The sequence below is a fragment of the Rattus rattus genome, chromosome 4 (genome assembly GCF_011064425.1).
Source record: "Rattus rattus isolate New Zealand chromosome 4, Rrattus_CSIRO_v1, whole genome shotgun sequence".
Lineage (NCBI taxonomy): Eukaryota > Metazoa > Chordata > Mammalia > Rodentia > Muridae > Rattus > Rattus rattus.
In genome coordinates this window covers 102,690,298-102,704,069 of record NC_046157.1, presented here as the reverse complement: position 1 = coordinate 102,704,069, position 13,772 = coordinate 102,690,298, and the positions used below count along the sequence as shown (strand labels likewise).

At 37.5% G+C, this 13,772-nt stretch overlaps 1 protein-coding gene across 1 annotated transcript in view; it reads left to right on the top strand.

Moving 5' to 3' along the window:
- Positions 1-13,772, top strand: part of Adgrb3 (adhesion G protein-coupled receptor B3) — a 718,298-nt gene that overhangs the window by 387,552 nt on the left and 316,974 nt on the right. The window contains exon 16 of the mRNA XM_032900877.1: positions 8,921-8,964. Coding sequence (XP_032756768.1) covers positions 8,921-8,964 — 44 coding nt within the window. The remainder of the gene's footprint in view (positions 1-8,920; positions 8,965-13,772) is intronic.

Genomic DNA, 13,772 nt, shown 5'->3' with positions numbered 1-13,772 from the left:
TACTGATTGGACTTGAGATCTAATGGACGAAGTTAGGAATTACATTACGTTAAGAAAGTAATGGTAGTATGTTCTCCTTTTCAGTTCTCTGACCTGTCCAGCAAAAGATAGCTGTCTAAGATTTATTATACCTCCTAGTGAGACTAAACTTACCAAATCTAGACTGTGTGTGTGTGTGTGTGTGTGTGTGTGTGTGTGTGTGTGTTTGTGTGATATATATATATATATATATATATGTATATATATATATATATATATATTACAGTATGTGTGTTTTTGTTGTGGATATGTGTGTTGTGGATGCGTGCATGCTTCATTTGTCTTGTTGTTGATATTTTATACTAAAGATCGAGCCTAGGTTCTTACACATTAAATATATTCTCTACCAGCTTTTATTTAAGGTCTTATTTTAAATATAGACAATGAAGGAGAGATAGGGCAGTGTAAGATAAATAACTTCTCATGCATACCAAAAAACTCAGTGTCCATGGCACCAGACAATGTGACAGAATGGTTGTTGTGGAACATCTGACTTGGAGCCATGGAGATGTTCAGGAAGTTAAGATGAGGTCACTGCTCTCCACTGTAACCCTTCTTTATGTCTTTAGTTATTTGTGTCCACATCTGTCTGCCTGCATTGTTTCCACAGGCAAGGGCTGTTTGGATTCAAGGAGATCTGAAAGGTGCAAAAGTTGTGCCATTTCTGATAGGTGATTTCCTGGAGCCAATGCAACTTATACCTGTTAGCCCTTGGAAGTCTGAAAGAACACAGACTAACCAGGTTGTTACTGGAGAACACAGATCCCTATTTGCTGGTTCTTACTTTTATATAATTAATTAATTATATAATTATAATTATATAATTATAATTAGTTAATTAATTAATTAAGATTCAAGAGGACATTCACAGTCCGTCTTATTGGAGTTGGGAGAAAATGAGTACAAGAAGCTGGAAATGTCAGACTCTGCCTGAAGCAGAAAAATGGAGAGTTGGGAGATAGAACATCAAGTGTTTTGTGGCATAGGGAAATCTGCCACCACACAAAGGATTGAGGGACCGGGTAAGAGAAGGAGGCTCATGACCATCAGGGCACTCAGGCTTCGGGTTTGGCTAGTACACGAAGAGAGAGAAGTAATGCTTTTGGAGTTAGGACTCAGAAACAACACCATCATATCTGTGAGGGTCTGCAAGCAACTGTAAGGAGGAAGGGCTTTCTGTGTGTACACATCCATACTTCATAAGAAGACAGTTATTTGCTAACATGCTTTCGGGAGTATCAGTTCTCCTGAAGGGTAATCTCCTGGCAAATTTTCTGCAATCTTTTAATATTGTGGGCTATTTAGAATTTTATGACTCCTCCAGGGCCAAATGGATGAATCAGATCTCATTCTTTTGGCTGAAACTTGTACAAATTATTGTTATTGTTGTTGTTGTTAATTAATTTATTTTTTTTATTACTACTTTGCTTTATTTTGTTTTGTTATTGGAGACAGGGATTCTCTGTGTAGTTCTGGCTGTCCTGGAACTCATGCTGTAACAAGGCTAGCCTCAAACTCAGAGATTCTCCTTCTCTGTCTCCCAAGTGCTGGGATTATTCTTGTGAATCACTGCTTCCTGGCTAAGTTGGTGTGTTTTCAGGAAACTGAGAGGAGAGGACCAAAATGTGAGGTCAGGTCATCCTCGGTGACCTGCAAGTCTGTTAATTATCTGACTACCTATCTACCAATACTTATTTATCTTTTTATATTTTGTTTTTATTTTTCTTTTAGGAGATACTTTAATAGAATTAAATTATATTTATGGAACTAAAATAAACCTGGGCTTTTAAACAGAGTTCCTTTTCTTACTACAAAACTAAATTTAGTAGCTCAGTAATTTTAGAAGTAATAATAGCAATTGCAGTAAGATTGCTATCAACTTCTTAAATAGCCTTCCCTTATTAAGTAGGGACAACCTTACTATGGAAAGGAAATGCCCAAAAGAACAAGACATTTAACTTAGTTGCCATGGACACTCAGAAAGAAGGGTTCCATCCTAAAATGTTCTAGAGTGTTCTTACTCCCCATATTACATGGGAGCAGCATATTTTTTTAACTGTGAACCATATATTTTACTTTTATTGGCAAATAATAATCATGTGCCTTTATGGGTTGCAAAGTGATATAATGAGACATGTGTCCTATCTAAAATGATTAAATCATGCTAATTAACACATCTATTATCCCAAAAACTTTCATTACGACAGGAAAAATAAATTTCAGTGATCTATTGCCACGAATTGTGATTATAGTAAATTATAGTAAACTGTGTGTTTCCAAATTGCTAAATGAGTAGATACCATATTTAAAATGTATCCATTTTACTTCTTTTAAAAATTATTATTATGCAGGGATATGTCATGACACATGGGTGGACCCAAAAAATCAAATTTTTGGAGACAGGTCTTTCCACATTTACATGGGTTCTTAGGTAAAGACTATAAAAAGATGGGTTACTTATCTCACATGTGCATATTGTTCATGTCATTTGCCCAGGGTGGGCTTTCTTCTAGATCTTATACATGCAATTATACATACAACTTCATGATCACATGCCTTATCAATAGCTAAAAACTACACCCTGCCTCCATATTAGCTTTTAGTACTATAATGAGTCTCAACTTACCTTCAGACACTCAAGAGTGTCTCTGTATCTGAGCCAGTGTCTCCAACCAGTTCCAGCCAGCCGTGGTGCTTGCCATGAAAGGAATGAATACGATTCCAGCCATTCTTTTTACCAAAAGATTTTTTTCTCTCCAACCTAATTTTGTAGGGTTTGTGTTAGGTTTCCCTTTTCTCTGGCCTCATCTGCGTCCTCAAGAGTTAGACGTACTTAAAGGATTACATTAGTGGGAAAGAATCCAATTATGAATACCACTATAGAACCATTTCACTGTATAAGAGTCCTCTGTACACAGAAAAGAAAAAGAGAGAATAAATCAAGGGAAACATATAGACCATACTCATGCTGTGCTCCACTGCAAAACAAGTACATGTTTTGGTTGGTGTTAAAACAGAGGAAAATCGAAAAGGAAATAGTGAAGGCACTTTAAGGGAGAGTGAAGAATGGCTGTCATAGTTGTCAGTGCTGCAGGAGTTAAGACATAGCTCCCCTCCATCACCTCCATCAGCTGAAGTAGCCCTTAATCTGTAGGGACCTTCATGCTGGTATAATAGGATTAGTGTCTGAGTCCCAGAAAAGAATGTTTTGGCCAGTGTAAGATAAAGTTAAGGCTTACTAAAAATGTAAAGACAAGTGGATAAGGAAGTGATGAAACATGAGCGCATTGGTGTGGGCTTCTCAAGGAAGAGATTAAGTTTATTAAAAGACATTTTAAATACTTATTTCCGTGTGTGTGTGTGTGTGTGTGTGTGTGTGTGTGTGTGTGTGTGTGTGTGTGTGTGTCCAGTATATACAAGAGCCCAAAGTATTTGGAAAGGAGCTGTGGATACTCTGTAATTAAGGTATTTTGAGCTGCCTGATGTGGGTGCTGGGAGCCAAACTTCTGTCCTACAAGAGCAGTAATTTCTTTAATAGCTGACCTGTCTCTCCAGCCCAGCCAGACAAAGACATTTTTGACACAGATTTGGGAAAAGATGGTATGACAACGATGCTCAGATAAAGAACAAGACTCACAGTGACTACTGTCTTCTCAGGGGGGAAAATAGTTCAAATATCCTAGTGATGAACATATGTAAGATTTAGGGAAACAGATGGATTTTGTTGTGTAATGGATCTCTACATTTCTATACCAGAAGTCACTGGAGTTACTGAAGGGGTTAAGGGTATTTTTTTTAAAGGAGATTTCCTGTGTGATTTCTAGTACATCTCAGTTTACAGCTAGAAAAAAGAAAGGCCTCAAACAAATGTTAATTGTGCTGGAGTTTGTGACTCCGAGGTACCCACAGGCTTCAACCAGACTCCAAATTAATAAACTACTTTCCATTCCCAACAGTCCTGTAATTTCCTCCATTTTTCCAACTTGTCTCATAATTTGAGACACATGCCTTTTTAAAATGCCTAAAAGTGTGTAAGCATGAATTTTTAAATCAATATTAATTGTACCATTTTGAATGGTGCCTGCGGAGACTGAATATTTGTTTGTTTTGGTTTTAAAAAAACTTGACAATAACTGTATATTTTCTAAACTTTTTTAATGTATGCAGTCTCCGTGCATTTAAGTGTCAATTACACACACAGTTTGGTAAATTAGTCTTTAGCCCATCTGTCCCATGTACCTGACGATTTTAGCTAATGAATTTAAAGCCAGCTTGTGTAGGTTCCTTCCCAATTGGCTTACATTCTGCTTGTTTCTGTCATTACCTTTTCTTTCTGTTTTCTGTAACTCTCACCAGCCTGTCCCTGATACATTGACAGAATAATCTGAAAATTATAACGAATAATTTACAAAGTTTATTCTTGGCAGAACCAGTCAGCCAGTTTTCAGAGTGACTTTGTTGTCTTTAAGAGTTCCTTTGTTGATACTCTTTCTTCATGCTTCCCCCAATATATCATAGGTAACTGGGTCTAACCAAGTATTAAGATAACCAAATTTTCTATTCTTTATATTTCTGAAATTTCTAATGTTTAGTTTCTAGTCATGGTGCCTCAGGCTACACAGTGGCAACTACACTCCATGATCTATCCAGAGAAACATTTACCAATTTTATGTATGACTAATAGAATGACACGTTTCTCACTGATGTCAATTCTCATTGGGTGGTATTAAAATTTTGATAATGACAGGAAGTGAAAGAAGCATGAAATAGAAGCTAAGAGGTAAAAAGGTAGGAAGACAGAAGATGAAATCGAGTTTAGTGTGGAGGAAGAAGACAAGAAATGTTCTCACCACTTTGAACCCCAGTGGAGGAGTTAGGGGAAGGACTCAAGGAGCTGAAGGGGTTTGCAACCCCATAGAAAGAACAGCAGTATCAATAAACCAGAAACCCCAGGGCTCTCAGGGACTAAATCACCAACCAAAGAGTACACATGGAGGGACCCATGGCTCCATCTCATATGTAGCAGAGGATGGCCTTATCTGGCATCAGTGGGAGGGAAAGCCCTAGGTCCTGTGAAGGCTTGATTCCCCATAATAGGGGAATGCTAGGGGAGTAGGTAGGCGGCTTGGGGAGCATCCTCATAGAAGCAGAGGAAGGGGGATAGAAAAGGGAGGGACCTGGAAACATTTGAAATATAAATAAATAAAATAACCAATAACAAAAGAAGTGTTCCACTCTTGCTGGTTTTGTGTAAAGTTTGGACACTGAAAGGAAACAGATATCCAGTGCTTTAAGATTGGATTGCATTCATTTTCTAGTATTACTTTCTCTTGTTTTAACTTGCAATGAATTGAAATAATTTAGAAATCTCAGACACTAAGGCTAGATAGATGGGTTGGTAGTTAAAATACATTTTGCAAAGGTGAGAGACAGGCATTGGATCCTGTGGAACTGGAGTTACCAACAGTTGTGAGCCACCATTTGGGTTCTTGGACTAGAACGTAGGTCCTTTCAGACCTACACTTGGCTTAAATATTTATGAAATGTATAGTTCCAAGTTATCAACAAAATTATGATTAAACCAAGAACAACGAGCCCTTGGAATGAAATATTAGATAAATATGATATAAGTTTATGCTGCAACATTTTAGCTATTTAGAATTTATATAACATTTTAACTCTTCAGAATTTATCAGAAAAGTTATTAGATCCATGAATCCAAGGACTACTAGATAAGATTTGATAAAGAAAGGGAAAAAAAATCTATGTAGTACACCCTTTCAGCACCATAGTGTGAATATGAAGATGTACTCCTTGCTTAAAAAATGTGGGGAGGACCTATGCCTTCCATGAAACCTGCTGATTAGCACAGACTATGTGTTTCATCCTCAGGAATATCTGCCTTGTAATATATGCATCACTCCACTTGTTATAGAAACATTACATAGGTGATATTTCTTTTTCAACTTCTATAGGACTATGGCCATGTCTTCCAGGAAAGGAGTTATATTTATGATATACTACATAACACCTCAAGGCATAGTTTCTGGATTGTTTTGGTTGACAAGAAGTAAGATGGCTTGAGTATGTTGTTTTGAGAGTAAAATTGTACATGATAGAATTACTAATACATAGCGATTAAGATTGATAATAAATAAATGAGGCTAAGTGGATTTCATAAACTTTAGCGATACTCATGTTTAGTGCTAATATAATTCAAAAGTTGACCTGGCAAATATCACTCATCCTTCAATGACTCATTCCTAGACATTCAGGAAGTTCCTTTATAGACTTCAGGGCCTCATCCTTGCTTGTTTCCTTTTTTATTGGTTATTCTCTTTATTTGCATTTCAAATGTTATCTCCTTTGCCAGTTTCCCCTACAGAAACCCCCCAATCCATCTCCCCATCCTCCATGAGGGTGTTTCCCAACCCGTACACCCACTCCTTTTCGCCTTTCTGCCCGAGCATTTTCCTACTCTGGGGCAACAAGCCTTCACAGAAATAAGGGCCTCTCTTCCCATTAATGCCCAACAAGGCCCACCCTCTGCTACATATGCAGCTCGAGCCATGGGTCGTTCCATGTGTACACTTTGCTTGGTGGTTTAGACCCTGGGACCTCTAGGGTGTATAGTTGGTTGATATTGTTGTTCATGCTATGGGTTGCAAACCCTCTCAGCTACCTCAGTCCTAATTCCTCCATTGGGGACCCCATTCTCAGTCCAGTGATTGGCTGCAATCATCTCCCTCTGTATTTGTCAGGCTCTGGCAGAGCATCTCAGGAGACAGCTATATCAGGCTCCTGCCAGGATGCATCTCTTGGCATCCCCAATAATGACTGGGTTTGGTAATTACATGTGGGATGGATTCCCATATATGGCAGTCTCTGATGGCCTTTCCTTCAGTCTCTGGTCCACACTTTGTCTTTCTAAGAAGTACTGAAGCACCCACACTTTTGTCTTTCTTCTTCTTGAGTTCCATGTGGTCTGTAAATTGTATCTTGGGTATTCCAAGCATTTGGGCTAATATCCACTTATCAATTAGTGCATGCCATGTATGTGGGTTTTTTTTTGTGATTTGGTTACCTGATACAGGATGATATTTTCTAGTTCCATCCACTTGCCTATAAATTTCATGAAGTCATTGTTTTTGATAGCTGAGTAATATTCCATCGTGTAGATGTATCCATTTTCTGTATCCATTCCTCTTTTGAAGGGCATCTGGGTTCTTTCCAACTTCTGGCTATTATAAATAAGGCTGCTATGAACATAGTGGAGCATGTGTCCTGGTTGTATGTTGGAGTATCATTTGGGTATATGCCCAGGAGTGGTATAGCTGGTTCCTCAGGTAGTACATTGTCCAGTTTTCTGAGGAACCTGCAGACTGATTTCCAGAGTGGTTGTACTAGCTTGCAGTCCCAGCAACAGTGGAGGAGTGTGCCTCTTTCTCCACATCCTCGCCAGCATTTGCTGTCACCTGAGTTTTTGATCTGAGCCATTCTGACTGGTGTGAGGTGGAATCTCAGGGTTGTTTTGATTTGCATTTCCCTGATGACTAAGGATATTGGACATTTTTGTAGGTATTTCTCGGCCATTCAATATTCCTCATCTGAGAATTATTTATTTAACTCTGTTCCCCATTTTTAATAGAGTTATTTGGCTGTCTGGAGTCTAACTTCTTGTGCTCTTTGTATGTATTGGATTTTAACCCTCTATTGGAGGTAGGACTGGTAAAGATCTTTTCCCAACCTGTTTGTTGCCATTTTGTCCTAATGACAGTGTCCTTTGTCTTACAGAAGCTTTGCAATTTTATGAAGGCCCATTTGTCAATTCTTGATCTTAGCGCATAAGCCATTGGTGTTCTGTTCAGGAGATTTTCCCCAGTGCCCATGTGTTTGAGGCACTTCCCCAATTACTTTTCTATTAGTTTCAGTGTATCTGGTTTGACGTGGAGGTCCTTGATCCACTTGGACTTGAGCTTTGTACAGGCGATAAGAATGGATCGATTTGCATTCTTCTACATGCTGACCACCAGTTGAACCAGCATCTTTTGATGCTGTCTTTTATCCACTGGATGGTTTTAGCTCTTTTGTCAAAGATCAGGTGACCATAGGTGTGTGAATTCATTTCTGTGTCTTCAATTCTATTCCACTGGTCTACTGCCTGTTTCTGTACCACTACCATGCTGTTTTTTTTTTATCGCTACTGCTCTATAGTATAGCATTCCTAAACACAATTAAAACAATATGCAGCAAACCAGTAGCCAACATCAAACTAAATGGAGAGAAACTTAAAGCAATTTCTACAAAATAAGGGACCAGACAAGGTTTTCCACTCTCTCCCTTTCTATTCAATATAATACTCAAAGTTCTAGCCAGAGCAATTAGACAACAAAGGGATATCAACAGGATACAAATTGGAAAGTAGGAAGTCAAAATATCACTATTATTGTGGATAATATGATATTATACTTTAAGTGACCCTAAAAATTCCACCAGAGAACTCCTATAGTTCACAAACAACTTCAGAAAAGTGGCTGGATATAAAATTAACTCAAACAAATCAAATAGCCTTCCTGTACTCAACGAATAAATTGGTTTAGCAAGAAATTAGGGCAATTAGGGTAATGACACCACTTACAATAGTCGCAAATAATATAAAATATCTTGGTGTGACTCTAACTAAGCAAGTGAAAGATCTATATGACAAGAATATCAAGTCTCTGAAGAAATGTAGATTTCTAACAGAAAAAATTACTTTGTGGTATATCTTTAACATGCCTTTTACTGAGAGATTATAATCATCCTTCATTTTGTATTTCAGACAACTCATCAATATTTATATGTGGACTTATGGTATATTTTATTCTTTGTTTATTTTTAGGGCACTTTGAACCCATATTGCGTTCTATGGGATGACTCAAAATCGTAAGTGGTCGATGCTTTGCAATATTGCATTGTGATTGATATTCAAAGTACATCAACTAATTTTAGCTATTTGATATTTAACTAGACTGTAACTCGGTGGGATGTGGGATTTTCTCTGAAGACACCCTCCTCTTGAGCCTGCAGGGCAGCATGATTAATACGTTTCTGGGATCACAATACCATCAGTTACTTTTGCAGATAGAATTATATAATGTGTAAGGCATATTAGGATACAAATTCAATGGGGATATTTTTAAGCTCTGATAATTTAGGGTTGTAAAATCTCAAATGTTTTCTCATCATGCCTTAGTAATTCAGGTTAGCCTCGTAGCAGGATACAGTGAGGTCTCTGGTCATTTAATGAAAACATTCATGAGCTGGAGTCTGTTACAGAAGTGATAAATAAATATATATGAACATTATAACATGTACAGTTATTAAACCGAATTGTTTTTAATATCTATTCATATATTTTTGTGAATTCATGCAGACAAAAGAAAGTAATGGCACTAAACAAACAAGAGTACGTCTTCCATTTTTTTTTTCATTGCTATTCAGATAGTTAGTTGCTGTGTCTGGTTAAGCTCATCATCAGAGCAATGATAAATCTGAGGTTTTGATTGGGAAAGGTAAAAAAGAGTTAATCCTTAGAGTCATGTGTATTCTGAACTCTTTTTTCCTTTCCTCTGATTTGTGTTGTTGAATGGGGGCCCAATAAGTGCAAATGAATCCCACAGATAATACTGCCAGATGTGTGTTCTTGGATCATTTTCCTAGTGCCATTCATTCTAAATATGATCTATCTTTAAGAATGTTTATGATATTACAGTTTCTCATCAGAGAGTCTAAAAGGGACTGTTGTTAGAACTCTAGGAATGATAATTATGTTTGAGCCTAGAGTACTTGGTGGAGTTTTTAAATTAGTTTTTATCATGAAGACAAAGTCAGTAATATTATTAATTATTTGAGGCATAATTTCTGATATTTTATGAGTTGTTTCTTGGAGCTCTAGAGCCATAGGAGAAGCAAAACTTGTTCCGGTGGTAACATGGGCTAAATATTCTGATGCATGTCATTAGTGCTTTCTTTTAAAAATATTGTTGAGAAATTTATCGTAGTAATATTTTTCCAAAACTTTGCAATATCATCCAACTGTTGGAGAAAAATGTTGGTTGTGTATTCTGTTACTTGGGAAGATTTATGATCAAAGAAGGGTAAATTGTTATAACAATCTCAATGGATGTTTTCTATTAAAGAAAAATGCATGATATTTCATATTCTTTGGCGAAACTATATTGAAATTGTGTAAGCCAGTGAATATTCAGCAACTTGATATTTTTTTACTGAAAAGAATATATGACTTTATTGATGCCAAAAAACTGTTTAAAAAACCTAATTAGCACTACTAATGGGACATTTCAACATGACAAGAAGCATCCCCCAGGTTGATATCTTTTTGGTATCATTTCAGAAGGCAGGTGGTAGTTTTAATTTATAAAGCTGTTGTTGTGTGATGTCCGGAGTTAGGGTTAACCTCAGAAATCAATCATAATCTTTTTTTCTCAGCATCTGCTTGTGAGTTGACGCGCATCTATCTCAGAGAACATCAGTAACTTGGCAAAATTAAGCTTGTACATGGTCTTTGAGGGAAATCGTTGAGGAGGGGATGTATGTGTTTTTACAGCACTAACCAGGTCACCTAGGAAGACCAATATTGCTCTCACTTGCCTCCTAGATAAATCTGGTAAAGGATCAAACAGATTTCTAGAGTGAGAAAATTTATCTCAGCACACTTTTTCCAAAGTGTGTCTCTGCCTAAAATCTTTCCTAAGTGAGTTTTAAACAGTGAAGGCAAGGTAACTCTGCAGTTTCTTTTCAGATCTACTCAATTTAATTGTATTTCATGTTAAGGTGTACAATAATTTTAGTAATGCAATTTTTAAGTTTGAAGATAAACTTATTACATACAATTAATAATGGATGGATAGTAAGATTTCTTTCTATCCAGGAATGGAATGAAATAAACACCTCATTGGTTTGTTTATTTAAGTTTGAGGTCTCAGTATGTAGACCTGGGTACCCTGGAACTATTTATATAGATCAGACTGTTCTCAAACTCACAGAAGTCCTTCTGCCTCTACCTACAAAATCAGGGATTGCCCCACCATGCCCAGCTTACGTGGTAATTTCAATATTCTACTCATGAAGTTAAGATTATGTGTTTTGATTTTGGTTTATCAAATCAAATTCTTTAATTTTTTTAAAGAATCATTTTTAATTTCAGGACAAATGCATAATTATATATTACTTGCACAACTTTAAAACATGCTGCTAAGATCAAAACTCCCATTGATCTCACTTTGTGTCTCCATATCTACCCATCACGAAGGCCATGCTTGCAGTGTATAACTTCTGATATCCATTTATACACGTACATGAGTATGCAATCATAGATGTCAACACTATTTTTATACAAGTGTTACATTGTATGTAATAATTGAGAGCTTCAGTTTTAAATGAAACTGTCTTGGGAGTATTTATTACTGTCTCATTGAATCCCTCATACTGGCTACATATAGAAATCTCATAATTTAAATGACGTTTTCCTTATGAGGCCTGTTCCTCATCCCTATGGATATAGGACTGTTGCCTCACAGATTTTACGAAGCTGGGGTCAAAGGATCACCACTTTAAGACGTCTGGGCTACAGAGTGAATTGAAGACCAACTTGGGCAATAATATAGTAAGAATTTATCTCAAAAGAAAAACAAAGACTGGATATGCAGCATAATAGCAGAAAATTAAAATACAGTACCACAAAATAAGTGTACTGAGGAGTACTGAAGTAGTTTTTCTTTCACTTTACATGTATTCTATGCTTCAATAGTCTTCGTTGTGTTTCCTTCTATAGATTATTCTGACCACTTGCTCCATGTCCCTTGTTCAATTTAAATCACTCTATTTTACCTAAACCCTGTGCTTTTCTTTCCTGTCTCTGTGAGCCCTTGTGAGGGCTGCATAATTGGCCAAGTTATCCTGGTATCCTCCAACTTCTGTGACCCTTTCGTCCCCACTTCTGCTTATTCCCTGATCTTAGAGGTGAAAGACCCAATGGAGACTTCAGCTTTAGACTGTCTCTTGCCTAATGTCTGGCTATGGATCTCTGCACCTACTCTCATCTGCTGCAGGAGGAAGCCACCCTAATGACAATTGGACATGGCACCCATCTATGAGTATAGTGGAATGTCATTCAGAATCAATCATTTCATTCATTTTTTTTCCAGTCTTGGTTTGTGGTATCCTAGGTCTCTGGGCTATCCAGTCTCCAGTTCCTGGTCATCCAAGTAGTAGTGTAAGACATGACCTCCCTCCTGTGGCATTGACCTCTAATTAAACCAAATATTGGTTGGTTTAATTCACAACCAATAATTAACTCACAAAAGTTCTGTGCCACCATTGCCTGAGCACATCTTGCAGGCAGGACAGATTTTAGGTGCAGTGATTTGTGGCTGGGTTGGTGTCCAGGTATTTCTGTTTCCGTAGCCACGGAATACCTTCTTGCACCAAAAGGATCAGGACTTGAGGGTGAAGGCTCCAACCTCCATCAGATTGATTCCTCTATGTTCATTTACCTGTGTGCAGGTTATTGTCAGCAATGGGACCCTACTGTCAGTTTTCAGAAAGTGACCTTGTGTCCTAGCATCAGCCTGGGTTTAGGGATCTCCATAGGACCTCTTCAGCCAACAACTCAACCAAATGTAGCCCAGTTCCACCACTGGAAGTCATGCCTGGCTACAAATGGCCAGGTCAGACTCCATGTCTTCCATTACTAGGAGTCCTACAAGGTCAACTTTTTAGATTACAGGAAGTTTCCACTACACTACACTACACCACCACCTAAGTCAGGCCAAAATTCCAGCTTCCTCTTTCCACTCTCTCTCATCCATCCATCTCCCACCTCACACCTGATCCCTCCTGTTCCCATCCCCACTGCCCACATACCATACTCAGAACATATTCTACTACCTCTTCTGAGGGAATTCCATGCTTCTGCCCTATAGACCTCCCTTACCTACTATGAATAATAGCATAATTATCATCTATTTAACAGCTAATAGCCACTTACGAATGAGTACATACCATACTTGCCTTTCTGGCTCTGGGTTACCAAACTCAGGATGATATTTCTAGTTGCATTTATTTGCCTGCAAAGCATGTTTTTAAAAGAAAGCACTGAGTAATACAACATTGTATAAATGTACCACATTATCTTCAGTTTATCTATTCTTCATTTGAGGGACACCTAGATTGATTCCTGTTCTGGCTTATATGAATAAAGCAGCTATGAACATAGTCGAGCAAATGTCTTTGTGGTAGGATAGAAAGTTCTTTGGATATATGCCCAAAAGTGGGCATAGCTGGGTCTTGGGGTAGATCGATTCTCGATTTTCTGAGGAACCACCATATTTAGTTTCCATCGTGGTTTTACAAGCTTGAACTCCTACAAGCAATGAAGGAGTATTACCATTGATCTACTTCCTTGCCAGCATGAGCTGTCATTTATGTTACTGATGTTAGCCCTTCTGACAAGTAGAAGATAGAATCTCGAAGTCATTTTGGTGTGCATTTCTCTCATGGATAAGAATGTTAAATATGTGCTTAAGCATCTCTCAGCCATTTCAGATTGCTCTATTAAGAATTCTCCATTTAGAACTGGAGCCCATTTTAATTGTATTATTTTTTCAATATCTAGTTTCTTAAGGTTTTTTAAAATATATTTTAGGTATTACACATCTATCAGCTACGAA